The 14,119-nt window shown below is 42.4% G+C and overlaps 1 protein-coding gene and 1 pseudogene across 2 annotated transcripts; one reads left to right on the forward strand and one right to left on the reverse strand.

The window, feature by feature from the left end:
* Positions 1-1,589: 1,589 nt before the first annotated feature.
* On the forward strand, positions 1,590-6,618 carry LOC119729105 (annotated as a pseudogene).
* A 3,358-nt stretch (positions 6,619-9,976) lies between these two features.
* Positions 9,977-12,939, reverse strand: LOC119729107. Of its 2 annotated transcripts, none has more exons than XM_038201623.1 (2): positions 12,836-12,939; positions 9,977-12,303 (listed from the first exon to the last, which is right to left on the reverse strand). In XM_038201623.1, the coding sequence occupies exon 2, from the start codon at positions 11,958-11,960 to the stop codon at positions 10,614-10,616; it is 1,347 nt and encodes a 448-aa protein (XP_038057551.1). In that variant the 5' UTR covers positions 11,961-12,303; positions 12,836-12,939; the 3' UTR covers positions 9,977-10,613. The 2 variants fall into 2 exon arrangements, with proteins under 2 accessions (XP_038057551.1, XP_038057552.1); XM_038201624.1 differs by lacking the exon at positions 12,836-12,939 and adding an exon at positions 12,413-12,481.
* Between the last annotated feature and the right edge of the window lie 1,180 nt (positions 12,940-14,119).

The raw sequence follows: 14,119 nt of genomic DNA on the forward strand, positions 1-14,119 counted from the left end.
AATTAAGTTCTTAAAATATTAATTTTCCTAAGCTGTCACAGGTGTAAAACGCACCTGCGATGGCCCTTTATAGCTTCGTTATAAGTTGACCAGAAAAGTAAAACATCGTCGGAAACTGAAATAACAAAGAAACAAATCAAAAGATGCTATAAAACATCATATCCCGTAAAACTGGCATTAAGCGAAGAATTTGAACTTTAAAATTTAGACAACACGGGTAAATATTATTCCTTTGGAGTATATACACATAAGGCGCCGACAGTTATTATTTTATTGGCCGGAAGAGTGGCTTGAAATTTATACCAAACACAGCGCTGGTCCTTTGAAAAACAATGATGGTCAGCTAAATCATCTTATCTGACATCAAGTGACCTCTCTCCGGACAATCCGGACGCATCTTTGACATTCCTCCATCTCCCAATTCTCCCTGGAGTTTTTGTCTCATCTGCTGCCGATCGGCGGTGAAGTCACACGGGGCCGATTCACACGCTCAGCTGTCAGTACGCGGGCCGCTTGTGCAGTCAGAATCATTGTCACATGTCGTTAAATTGATTTTGTTTAGGATTTCAAAAGTTGATTTGGGTTAAGGTTTAGTTTTATGATGTATCATTATTGTTTCATTTTATATCATTTTATCTCACTTTCTCCGAAAAATTGTAGGTTGTTGATTGGTTTACAATGATAACCCCAATACGCGGTATTGCTTTTTCATATATTCATGTGTTTTTATGTCTGTTTTGGCGTTATATTTTAATAATCTTCAACACCTATACTGGATATCAATGCTCCGTAAGGATTGTCTTACATTTTAATAGATATAGTGACTGTGTCTTCACTTTCCATTATAAGTTTACATGAATTAGAAATTTGTCTCAACAAACTCCTATTGCCCAAAACTTGGGTACAACATTTCGTAGAGCCTTATATGGGCAATCTGTCTTTCTATGCCTGTATTTTATTCCCATGATATTATTTTGCAAGAAATTACAAGAAACTGAATGGTCCTATTCGACAAACTTGTTTCCCCAAAGCTGCCACGCGTGGCACGTCGTACGAGCCACGCGCGTCCATTAATTTAGGGGGTTTAAAACACACACACAGTCTTCACGCATGCCTAGAAGTTACCGGCGGAACGTGTTTATGATACATGGTGCGCAGATGGAGAACAGCTTGGCTGATGACTTGGCGGGGTCTGTCTGAAGTCAAGACGGGCCCAAACAGGATTGGGAGATGCCAAATTGAGGATGTCCTTATGTAGATATTTAATCGTCTTAGGCGGGTAAACGTGTAAGGATGTATTCGTTCTCTTCGTCATTGCATATTGGTTTAACTTGGAATTACATGATGAGCGTTCAAGGTTTTACACGCGATGAGTGATGAACTCATACATGGATGTACCGCTATCTGATATCATGGTGACAAACTTGTATTCATCTTGGAGAGAACGGCAGAAAATGTTTTCCAATTTCAAAAAATACTTCATGGCATGACCCTGCTCTCGATCTGTGACGAGGAAGCTAGTTTCTTCATCTCAAGTGGAAGATTTTTCTACCGAATTACATGCAGTGGCTTTAAGCGAGCACTATACTTCTCTGAGGATGCTTTATTTTATAGGATCATAAAATACGCACAGTGTTCATGAAAATAATAACTGAACTTTTCCAAGGGCTTGGTTGACATTAATTCAAACGGGATGTTCATCTCGGGTCAGCACTGTTGATGAGGAGATACCATCTCTCGGTTGTGGTTTACAACTGCGACTGAATGCCAAGGGAAATGAGTTTGCTCAAAGAAGAAAAGCGAACATTGATTAGTCAAATGAGCGATATCATCGTGCGTTTGATGCTGCGCCGCACGAGCTGTGGAATTTTAATAGAAAAAAATTAAAACATCCTGGTGGGACTCTGGGAGAGTTTTGAAGATGCGTTGATACAGCATGCGTGAAAGACGTACCAGCAAGGACCACGCGTCAGAGGACAAGACAAACAATTAAGTGAAATGTTACTGGTATGATGGCCATCGACGGTCAGCAATGAATGGACGCCATAGGTTATAAAGCCCAAGGAGAGTTGGACACGGAGCAAAACACATTTCCGCATTCGTGGAATTGTTCTTGGTGCGACAAGATCTATTTCTCCGCGGGTGATTACGGGATTACGTCGGTGAGCTGCGGACTTTGTTTTTGGTTCCTTGTTGTGTATGACTTTACACCGTCGACAGCCTGCACACGATTTGGCGTTACGGTGGGGACTTCACTCAGCTTTTAACGTCATGATATGGTCGTTCGAATACTTTATTCACTTTTAAACTGAATGTCGAGTGGATTGTTATAACGCAGTAAAAGCGGCCAAAACACTGACGGTGAGTGCTCGAATCAGTTTGGATTTTTTTGATGAGTTACTTTTTGAGAACTGTGGTGCTTCTCAGAGTTGATCGCGTGCTGATTAAAACCCCCGCGACGACGGCGATTTGGAGTTGATTTCAATTGGTTCGATCACCGAACAGATGGAATATGAAGTTAACCACTCAAACTTGAAGTAGACTCGGCATGGGACCGTCTCAAGCCGACCGTTTCAACCGGGGAAATTAATTCATATCACGGCAGGGGACCACCCGGCTGACTGCGCAGGATTGGAGCGCGTAGGGGGAAAAAAAGGTGAAACTTTCGATAGGTCCTGGAGGATTTTTTTACGAGTGTGAACAGACGGTCGGATGTAAATGTTTAACATCCACCTCTCTCTATTCAATCGCTGGGGAATTGGATGATGAATTCGAAAGATTTACTAAACGGATGCGTGTGCCAGATGAACATCGGCTAAATAAAACTTCTGCCATGTGAAACATTCGAAGGATTCCTAACGCTTCTCTGATTTCCTCTGCCGAGATTCCTGAAAGATTACTTCAGGATGGAGACGGATTTTTATCTGCGGAACTTGAAACTCGCATGTCTGATCGTCCTCTGCCAGTATTTGGCCGTCACGGTCGCCATCCGCGCCTTACGTCTCCCCTCCAGCATCACCGCCATCGAGGGAGGACGGGCTGAATTTAACTGCACTACTACTGATAAAGCATCCAATGAGGAACTATACTGGGCCATCAAGTGGGACGATGGGTCCCTCTTGATGTGGTACTACCTTCCAGCTGAGGACAACAGAACCCATGAGGACTTCCTCCGCGGCACCTCTCTCGTTCCGATCCGCGGAGCCTCCCTGGGTGACCACGGCAGGTACACCACGGTGCACCGACAAGTGCGCCGAAGCGACGGGTCAAATATGGACCTTTGTTTGCTACAGGTGGATGACATACACGACGAGGACCAGGGAAGGTTCCACTGTGTTTATCACCGAGATGGACAGTTCCAGAACCTGTTTGCTGCCGGGCAGAGCAGCAGAGCCGAGCTGACGGTTGTGGTGCCGCCAGAAGGAGACGCACCGTCATGCGGGGTGTCACAAGTTGCGTCAGCAGATCCAACCCTCGGAGGTGCATTAGTTGAACTCTCTTGTATCTCCTCAATGATTACTGTTAACCCGTTACCAACTATCACCTGGATGACTGGGGAAAGAGAGCTGTCTTCAACCACTGGTAATGCAAACTTATACCGGTACACCTTGAAGGAAAGAGATAACGGGCGAGAATTTACTTGTGTTGTTACTCATCCCAGCTTGACGAGTTCAAGCTCTTGTTCTGTGTTGCCGTTAAATGAACCGCCGCATGCCGTCGTCACTCCGGAGAAATTGGTGTCAGCGGTGGGATCGGTTGCCGTGTTCAAATGCATCGGAAGTGGGATTCCGTATATAGTGAAGTACACCTGGTTCATCGGTGACAGCTCTTTCAGTCATGCAAACACGGATGGAGTCATCACCCGGAAATATCCTTTGCTGGCTCGGACGGCTGGGTTCTGAGTTTGCCGAACTTAAAACGCACTGCGAACAACACCATAGTTACTTGTGAGGTCAGTTTGCCTTCAGGCTTGTCTAGCAATGCCTCGGCAGTGCTTCTTCTGAGAGACAGCCTTCCCATCACGGTCACCCTCTCGCCTAAACGTGCCCGCGTGTTCAAAGACTCAGATGTCACATTCAGCTGTTTTGCTGAAACTGACGCCCAACACCCCACCTTCAAATGGTACCTCAACGAATCGCTTATTGTGACCAACGCGTCTGTTGAAATACAGCCTTTTAAAATCAAGACTATTGGACAAACGGGATCCATTTTGATGGTTTCTAAGGAGAGGGCTGCGGCGTTTGATAATGACTTGAGTGTATCTTGCAAAGCGACTATGCCAAACGGGAACACGGCGAGTGATTCTGGAGTTCTGATAGCACAGAAAAATACAGAGATTCGAGTTGATATTTCTCCAAAAGTAATCGAGGTGCCGAAGGGCGCTGAAGCCACATTTACTTGCATGACTCAGCCGAGTGTTCTTCCCAACTCGACCTTTCTGTGGCTAGTCCGTTGCGATCCTAGCCGCCCCAGCGGGCAAATGGATCACAATGGCTTTCAGTCTCATTCCGGTAGCAAGACGCTTACCCTGAACAACCTGACTTTTGAGACGCAGTGCGCTGTGACTTGCTCAGTGAGCCTTCCTTCGGGCCTAACGGCTTCAGGGACCGGTCTCGTAGTGGTCCAAACCCTAGTCACAGCAGGCATCGGGGAGGTCCAGCAGCCAGAGACACACTCCACGTCCTGGCAGCTCCCGGGAGCTCTGGGAGCCGGAGGGGTTGGCATCTTCCTTGGCGTCTGCTTCTGCTCCATGCTGCTGCTGCTCTACAGTTGCTCCAAGAACTTCATGCGCTACAACAAAGCTAGTGCTACCCCCACCCGAAGCCAAGTGAGCACCCCGATCTACGAAACCATTCATCCTCAAAATGGCAACCGGGATCGGATAAGTCCTGACGTCCCCATGGTGCGAACGGGACCGTGTCAACAGCAATCTAACGCCACCTACAACCGACCTCCAATGACCTTTCCCAAAATGCATGTGGTTTTGCCCGCGCACGCGCAAAGAAGCCAGCTGCAAAGAATCCCAAGTTCAGAGGCAGAGGAGGAGGCTTCGGTAGCGAGTTCCATCTCCAAGGATTCCTTGAATACAGAGCTCGGGATGAACTCTAGCCCGTCCACGGCTACGTTCGGTGGGAACTCGGACTCGGACGAACACGAATACGAAAGCTGCGAGATCACAACGTGCGTCTGATTAGCGTTGGCTTGGTGAAGGGCGCCCTCTTGATTCCAAATTTGGCAGGCACGTAATCAATTACTTTTCACGTGTAGCTTAAAGATGTTCTTTGCCTCCTATTCGATTGCAATATTTTCAAGTACAGAAAAATGTTTTTACAAGAGTGATGACAAAGTACAGTGTAAATGTTCAGCATGAATCACTCTTCAAAATATTTACACTTGAACGTTATAATATACATGTATAAAGTACAATTTTCATATTTTAGCTTAATCCGTTGATATAGGACGAAAAGATACTGATTATTGCTCATTATTAATATCACATTAACCTTAAGTCATGAAGATGTTTTTTTATGTACTTGTAAGATGGGAAAGAATTCGTAGACAATGAGTAGGCCTAGATCACCCTTTTAAGAGTTTATTCCAAATGCAGCCAAATCTACGATGTATTATATCCACCACCTTGTTTTAGCTATTTTATTAAATTGTAAAAAAAATAAGTTGGTTTGGAAATCTTCAGTATTTTAACTAAAACTCAGGTTAGGAAAACGTTTTGCTCTGACATCACTCGTATTGAAAGTTGAGGGTTTTGAGTTTCGATGTGTAATCTGATGAAACTTTTATATTTTTTCATTCCATCGATGGTTACATTTGATGTCCATTTCGAGTCCCTAAACAGAAATGAGTCTTTTCGCAAAAAAAATATGTCTTGTGCTCGGCGCACATTTTCCTGAATCAGATAGTGTTCTCCAAATTGCCAGAACAGACGGTTCGATCTTCATGACAGACTGCATGCTAAAAAGACTTTTAACCTCATGAAATTTAGGATCAAAATATTGTATTGAACATTAATCTTTGTTATTTCGCAGCGAGAACATATAATTCGCGATTCATTGACAAAGCGAAATTTACTGTCAATTGCAATGTCATGTGATGTGATCAACTTATACACGCATCTTTATACTGGTTTCATGTTTCTGCTGGTATAAGAAAAAGCAATTCGCCATTTCGTTTTCTCCTATAATAACATTGCAATAAAGTCCTTTTTGTGTGAGCAAAACATGCATTCAAACGATCGAACATAATAGTCGTATATATTAAGGAGAGTAAACTACAGCACTTTCTAAATACATGTACATATAACCCGTTTCTCTATTTTCATATTTTCTATTTGTATAGAAATGTTTAATTCTGAGCAAATATTATTCGTGTAAAAGTAAACGTTGCTGGATTTTGTGTCGCAATTTGTTTTGCACAATGTAAATGTATAGCTTACATGTTAATTGCGTACAGAGCAGGCCTTTGGTGATTCGGTGTCTAATAGAAACGTGTTTAATTAAACATCATAAAATAAGTTATGCATTTATAATTTGCTTAAAGGGAATATACAACATTTGCAAATATCGAAAAATAAAACTACCAAGTTTTTACGAAATACCTTACTAGGATGTTGGTAGATGACAGTCTAAAGCATCCTGTAAAGTTATGGCACCTGGTGGCAAAGTCATTTTCAAGAAAATGGTATTTTTGTATACATTTCCAACGGTGGTCGGCCGATCACCGTTGGAAAACCTAACTATTTGTCAACTACTGCTCCAAATTTACAATTTTTTGTCAGTCCAAATTTTGTTTGCTTTTGGTTACATGTTCATGAACGGGTGCAGGCCAGCTAGACTTGTTCCCTAACATCACAATTTTTCGGCATCTATAAATTGATCATTTCAATTTTAATTGAGTCAGGGAACCAGACTACTGCAACATTTTTGTTTTTCTTGGTTTTTCCAGCATTTTCAAACACAAAACTTCAAACATGTCACTGTAACAATATTTGATCTATTATACTAACCCCTCAAATAGGTCATTTCTAAAAATTACAGCAAAAGCCAATGATGTACATTCCCTTTAAAGGTTAAGACTTTTTTGGTTTATTTATTTCGGACAAACACCAATGTTTTAGTAATTAAGATCAAGATAACGATCACACCAGCAGAATGTATTCATTGTATTTACTATTGTACTGCAATAATTCTTGTAAGTTTTCAATACGCAAGAGTGATTTGTTCTGCAGAGAAAGTATTCTGCAGAGAAATTATATCTTTATGTATCCTATTTCTTAAATGGCGGGAGTCAATATTTAATCACGTTGAAGTTAAAGGGTTCATGCGATGATTTTCTGCGGGAACACATTCTGTGCAACTTTCTACTCCTCCTAAAATGTATGAACACTATTTGACATCCCTTTCGGTGAATTTTATTGAAAAGTGCACTTCTTTAAACATTTAAAATTGTCCATGCTTTTCCAGACAACCGAGGGCGCTGTTGCTGTGGTGTCATTTCAGGAAGACACAGTTTCGGGGTTTTCTGTTAAAGTTGTGAACCTTACATTTGCCTATTGAAAACATTTGTGAGAAAGGGTTGCTCATTGGCGAAGAACAGTAAGATATCAAAAATTGTGGCAACTTTTTCTGCTGAAATAGCTGTAACATTGAGGTTTCTGCCCGGAATGACATCACAGTTTTGCTCATGAATATGGAAATTCGTATTAGCATAAAAACCAAAAAGGAATCAAAATTCAAAATGGCCAAACGAAAATTGAAAATAAGGTTAAATGGGATACATACACAAAGATGCATTTCAAGGATCGCTTGTGTCCTTTAAATCATCTTAACGACAGCAAGGTTGGTGGTGAGCCAAATAATTTTGCCAACTTTCAAAACCATCAAAATTCAAAAATAGATTGGCCAAATCAATTTCTTTTGTTGTTTTCAGCATTTTGGCATTCTCTTGGAAAAGGATTCCAATGATGGTTGCACTGTGCTTGATCATCCACCCAGCCTTCACTAGTCTTACACGTCGCCCTTTTCGCTACAATATTCAAATCATTTTTTGTTGTTGGAGTGATAACAGATCAAAACAGGATAGAATAGGGCCCTGAAGCTTGCACAAGCACAAGTTTTTAACCGATAAAATAAATTGGCTTTGAAATGACCGAATATTTTGACCCGCCATCTGCTTCGCTATTACAGCGACTTGCGGGGATTGAACCAAAAATTGTCATACACGTCAAAATGTTCACTCTCTCCGCTCAAGCATATCTCGTTACTTGTCCCTCTGTGTCATCTAATCTTGTAGCATTAGACGGGGGAAAAATAATGCAATCGGATAGTCCGATTCTCCAATTTAGCCCCTACTTGCCGGCATAAATTATATTAGCCGTGTTGGTTTTAAGTGCTCAGATCTTAACGAGACTCGATACCTTGTTTTGATACATCGGCCTGAACGCCGTAATGCGGTTAGACGGGTGCTGTGATTGGCCCGTCGTGGTCACGTGGTACTGGTAGTCATAACCAAATTTAATAATTAACTGCTTTACGCGGAAGACCACTTAAAATTTTGAAACCGTATGGGAGCTAAGAGAAGTTCAGTATTATCATTACAAATGCCAAGTTTGCAGAGAAGGGCATACGTATCAACGGATGTTTACAAATTTATCACCGTGTAACACAACTACATGTACATGTACGACGTTTGTACAAAAGGTGTTGACTTTAGTTAAGGCTTTTACTTGATGAAAATTACATGATGTCCGTTATAGGATGCTAATCTAAAAATGCAATTTCCACAAGGACAAAAAATGACACAGCGTTTAGAGTGACCCGAAATAGCCTTCGATTTTATCAAGAAAAACTCAAGTAATTTTAGTTACCAAAAAATATAATCGGGAAAAAAAATAAAAAATTAATAAAAGATGACTGAAAACAAATCAGAGGCATGTGAAATATTGATGCATACAATGCACATAGCAACACACTAAAAACAAATAGTTCTGGTAACTCATGGGGGAAAAAAATCACTTCACGCAAGAGTCGTCGGTTTGTTAGTGACGATAAAACGACAGATGGCGTCCTTCAGAAATATGAATATTTTTTAAGACTTCGAAATGTTATGGAATATTTGATTTCTTTTTATAGATGTTACATAATACATCATGGATCAAGGAATTATGGGGTCGAGGGTCAAATGGGCACCGGCCTTGCAAGTGCGGTCAAGTATGAGGTCAAGGGTCAATAAACAAAATAATAATACTAATTATTAAAAAAAAAAAGTCAGCAGTGATAGTAGTTGTGAATCAGAACAATTGGTGGAAGACTTCAATTGATTCACCTCAGTTTTATTTTGTTAAAAGGGTCCGTGAAATGAATTTTTCTTATGAACACATTTTTTGCAAATTTCTATCAAATGAGGTTTTGCCCTTCAAATTTCTATTCATCTTTAAATGTATGAAAACTATTTGACATCTCATTATTGTAAAGTGTACTTTTTGAAACATTAAACATTGTCCATGCCTTGCCGGACAACTGAGGGCGCTGTTGATATGATGTCATTTCAGGAAGACACTGCTCAGTTTAGGGTTTTCTGCTCAAATTGTGACCCCAAAATTTGATCAATGAAATCATCTGTGATAAAAGTTTGCTCACTGGCTTACTGCCATGTACTGACATAACAACGAATCACCAAAGAAGAGAAAATTAACGACAGCAAAATACCCAAAATTCTGGCAACTTTTTGTGCTGAAATAGCTGTAACATAGAGGTTTCTGCCTGAAATGACATTATACTTTTGCTCATCAATATGGAAATTCACATTAGCATACAAACCAAAAAGGCATCGAAATGACAAAAAAGAAAATTTAAATTAAGTTTAAATTGGATACAAAGGTGCATTTTCAAGGATAGCATTACAAAATACATTGCATGGGCCCTTTAAAATCATTTAAATTAGTAATGGGGATAGAAAAACATAGACTGTGCTTTGAATAATTCAAATTTATTTTCCCGGAGTGATACAATTCGGCACACTCAATTGAAACAAAGGACTCTTGTGATAGCTTGTGCATGTGGCAAACTATGCTACCTGAATGCCAATGCCTAGCTCTGATCAATTTGCATGTAAAAATTTGTCTGACCAAAATAAACGAACAAAGTTTGTCATATCATCGAGACTGTCACTCCGAAGACGGCAAGAATAACAAACTTTCAGATGACGTCACAGAATGAACTTATATATTGCACACTATTATTTCCGCAAGCAAAACTTAATAATTACCAGTTAAACGTAGCTTAGACCACAGGTCTGTGTCGTGACAATAATTGTCATAATAAATAATGTGCAGATGGCGAGGTGTTAAAATAGGGGCAAATTGAATCAAACAAAAAAAATCAAATAACACCAATTAAATGATAAAAACAGTGTGCAATCAAATAATGGAGTTGCAAGCATGAGTTTAAGAGTTCGAAAATGATGCGCGCCATCACTTCAAACGTATACGTCCTCGGCTATAGGAGCAAGTTATTGATGTGACTAGAGTTGGTGATCGCGCCTCACAACATTTTAGGGTGCCTCTCGTACATGTTTTGAAGTTTTTGTAACTACATGTTTTAGAAGGGAACACCAATTTGCCTTCTGTTACCGTCCATCCGCAGTGCTGCAACACGAGCCGAAACACCTTTACTCGTGGTTCCGTCAGTCATAAAGTTCCCAACGGTCAGAGTCGATCGAACCAAGGGATGTGCCTTCCGTAGTGGTAACATCAAATCTCGCTGCACAGGGCTCATTCCCGTGTTCCACGAGATTCTGGGTGATCGTTCAGTCGTCATCTCGGGGTTGGGTTGAGATTCATTTTCACGCTCTCTGTGCGTGATCCACGCGCGGACTTTCCCCGTGGCTTCTTCGTACTCGGACGGCGTGGGGACCGACGCGTCCGATGGCGGCGGGCGTGGGTGGTTGCGGTTGGCTGTCGCTACTCGCTCGATCGGTTTGCTCAAGTCTTCTTTGGAGACAGAGCAGCGTTGTAGCCTGGCGTGTTTGGCTGACGGGGCAGAGGCTTCGTGACGATGTAAACGAGCAGGTTCTGAGGCAGGCCTGATGGGGTTTGATACGCCTTGCACAGACCGGTTGGATGAGCGAGACACAAGGAATACTCGGTTGGTCACAATGGCTCCTTTCCTTGCAGGTGGTAGTCTGGGAGTCAAGTTGGATCTCCGGCGTTCTTCATCTGTTCTCAACCGGGCGGAATGCACACCTGTCCCGCGCACCGCGTGCCGTGAGTAGGTCACTCGCTCCCTACTCCGTCCAACTCCCTCATCAGTTCCTCCCTTAGCAGACGGCCAGAAATTCACTTCGTTCTTGACGACGAATTGGACCGAGGAGAGTTTCGGCAAGTAATTCCCGATGGTCAGTCGTCGCGTCAGCCCCGCTGCCGTCGCGGGCTTGAGACACTCCGGATGTGAATTCTGAGCTGTGATTTGCAGTCTCATCATTCGGTCCTCTTCGCTCAATTTACTGCGATATTCGGCCGTCCATGCCACCGGAGCAGCTTCATGATCCTTCCTGGTGTGATTCCCGATCACCTTGGAAAGTCTACCGGAGTTTGGCGAAGGTTTGTCGGTGCGAGCCGAAAGCTTGCCGGTGTTTTCCGAAGGTTTCTTCGTATCGCTCGAAATTGTGCCGGTGCTGCCCGATGTTCTCTCGGCGTTTATCTGCAGCTCGTCGATAGCACCCGAACGCCGTTGGCAACTTCTACGGTGTCTGTTTGTGCTTCTTGATTTCAGTCCGGAGCGTGGTGTTATGGACACTCTCGGTGGCAATATCGGCGGTTCTTCGTCACTTGAAATTCCAACCAAATCCACATTGTCTTTCCCTTTGGCTGCACTTTCAGGCTCGTCAGTACACGATGAAGCCTGTGGCGGGTCGTACTGCGTGCCTTTGTTGTTGACAGCCGACATTCTCGGTTTTTAGTTTGTGCCAGGTTCACATCTCGAAATCATGGTCAAATTCACGATCGCCTGGTTCTTCAACTGCAGTTCAGTCAGGTATACGCTTCTTTTCTTATACCATGTCTCAGATATGTCTCCAATCCAATTACTCATGAGCTCAGACACTGGCACTCGAACAACAACGCATAATGTCCAAAGCTGTGATTCTATCTCGATGCAGTTTGCCTCGAAAAGCTAATCTGCAAATAGCTCCTCACTGAAGATACAACGTGATCCACCTCGTGCGCAGTGATCAGAACTCGGCCCACCGCTCCTAGTTGACCACACGTCATCAGCTACCACACCCGTAGTTCTGTAAAACGAGACAATGAAAGGTTTATACAAGAATCAGCGGTAAACACCATGATTTACTTTAATAAACAATGACTTCCATATTAAATTTCCCTGAGTTTTACTCATACCGTTATGCTGATTCGATGGAACTTGACACGAACACTTCACCTCTAATTTCGTAAGTGAGCACTTCATCAAGCGTGCAGTTGCTATGATCAACGGAATAAATCTACTCTCTGGGGGAACATGTTTGCTTATTGACCAGGAGCTTGCAAACTTGATGGTTACCTGGTTAATCCTTTTCTCTGTTATCAGTGACACTCCAGTGTACAAAAGCATGAACTTCACGTCAGCAACAAGAGAATGTAAATTGAGGCTAAGTAAATAAGCGTCCGTGTAAACAAGGGTCGTGGTGACTCCATGCCAGTTATCTTAGAGTAAATAAGATAAAGTGTATGTTTTACAATATGGATAACCTGATAAGTATACATTACACTCGATATCATTGTAGGACTAAAGTTGTAAAACTATAAGTGTGCATGAGCCCTTACCTTTAATGATGTTTCCCGCTCCACGGAGCTCCACAATACCATCCAGAGGATAAGTTGAACCATTTGGGCTCATCAGTCGTTGATGCGTGATCGCAGTAAAGGATACCAAGTATGGTTAATCCATGATGGTTGAATCCAAACATATACCTCCGAAAACTGATCTCGTCTTTGATATCGTCTGATATTGTTGTCAAGTCACCATGGTAAAGGACTGGTCCAACCAACAACATATGGGCAAGTCTCTCTTAAGTGACGTGTTTCTTCGTTTCCTCCCTTCCAAAAGTCCTCTGCAGCGGGAGATTCATGGGTACAAGAAGTAGTGAAGATAATAGCAGGCCTCAAGTGAAGTCGAGTACGAGTTTAGATATCATTGAAGAGAATCCAGTCCGCGTATTACTTCTTTTTCTGCACACGGTTACTCCTGTCCTATGGAATGCATACTCCAGCTCCAACACTTGTATAATCTGATCAGAAAGTTAATTGGTATTGTTCGTTGGTTTGATGACAATTTCGTCCCTTGCTGTTCAGATGTCTCCTGTACGTGCTGATTGCGCCGACTGGTTCCAGTGTACGCCTACCGCCCCATGCTTAGCCGGATTTGATGCCTTTCTTCATGCCCGGAGTCACCCATATCCTCTTAAAACTTTGATGGATTATTTAGCCCGACGAATCCCCATAAAAAAAGTGTTTGCACCCCTCTCACGGACGATCGACCGAACATGGACAAACGTTGCAGGGCAATAACCACGCCGGACTGAGCACGGTACAAAAGACGCGAGTGCCAAGCCGTCAACAACCCATCCGCGACAATGGTAGAGTTTGCGGATAAGGCACAAAGGCTTCTTGTCAAGCTGCCAATTATTGTTTAGGGTGCCCTCAGTGTTTGCACTCAGACTAGAGTACGGTCATGGTCCATTAAATTGCCACCAGACTTTAATTTACTGAGAGCATAGAGCTACGTGCTGAGAGGGAGAAGGGAACAAAAACGTCTGGAGGCTGGTGTTTGTCCAGTGGCTGGTGGTCGCGGGGGAGGGGGAACTTCAATGGTTCGCCATTTTAAGTTCCTTTTATCATGGAAGTAGAATTTATTATACGTGTAAGTTCAAATCGGTACAAAAAGAGTATCCGAATGCACGTAGCCCTACCCTCATCAATTTCTTCACGAAAAATTACAATCTAAACGAGGATAAAACAACTTACATAAACAGGGAAAACAGTATTGTCAAATTCGTCATAAAAAAAAGACTTCGCTTTATTCCTTCAGAAAAAAGAGTGATATTTATA

The sequence above is a fragment of the Patiria miniata genome, unplaced genomic scaffold (assembly GCF_015706575.1).
Source record: "Patiria miniata isolate m_02_andy unplaced genomic scaffold, ASM1570657v1 HiC_scaffold_20, whole genome shotgun sequence".
NCBI lineage: Eukaryota > Metazoa > Echinodermata > Asteroidea > Valvatida > Asterinidae > Patiria > Patiria miniata.

Excerpts from the sequence above, each read along its gene's own strand:
- LOC119729107 (XM_038201623.1), bottom strand. The coding sequence starts at position 11,960 with ATGTCGGCTGTCAACAACAAAGGCACGCAGTACGACCCGCCACAGGCT.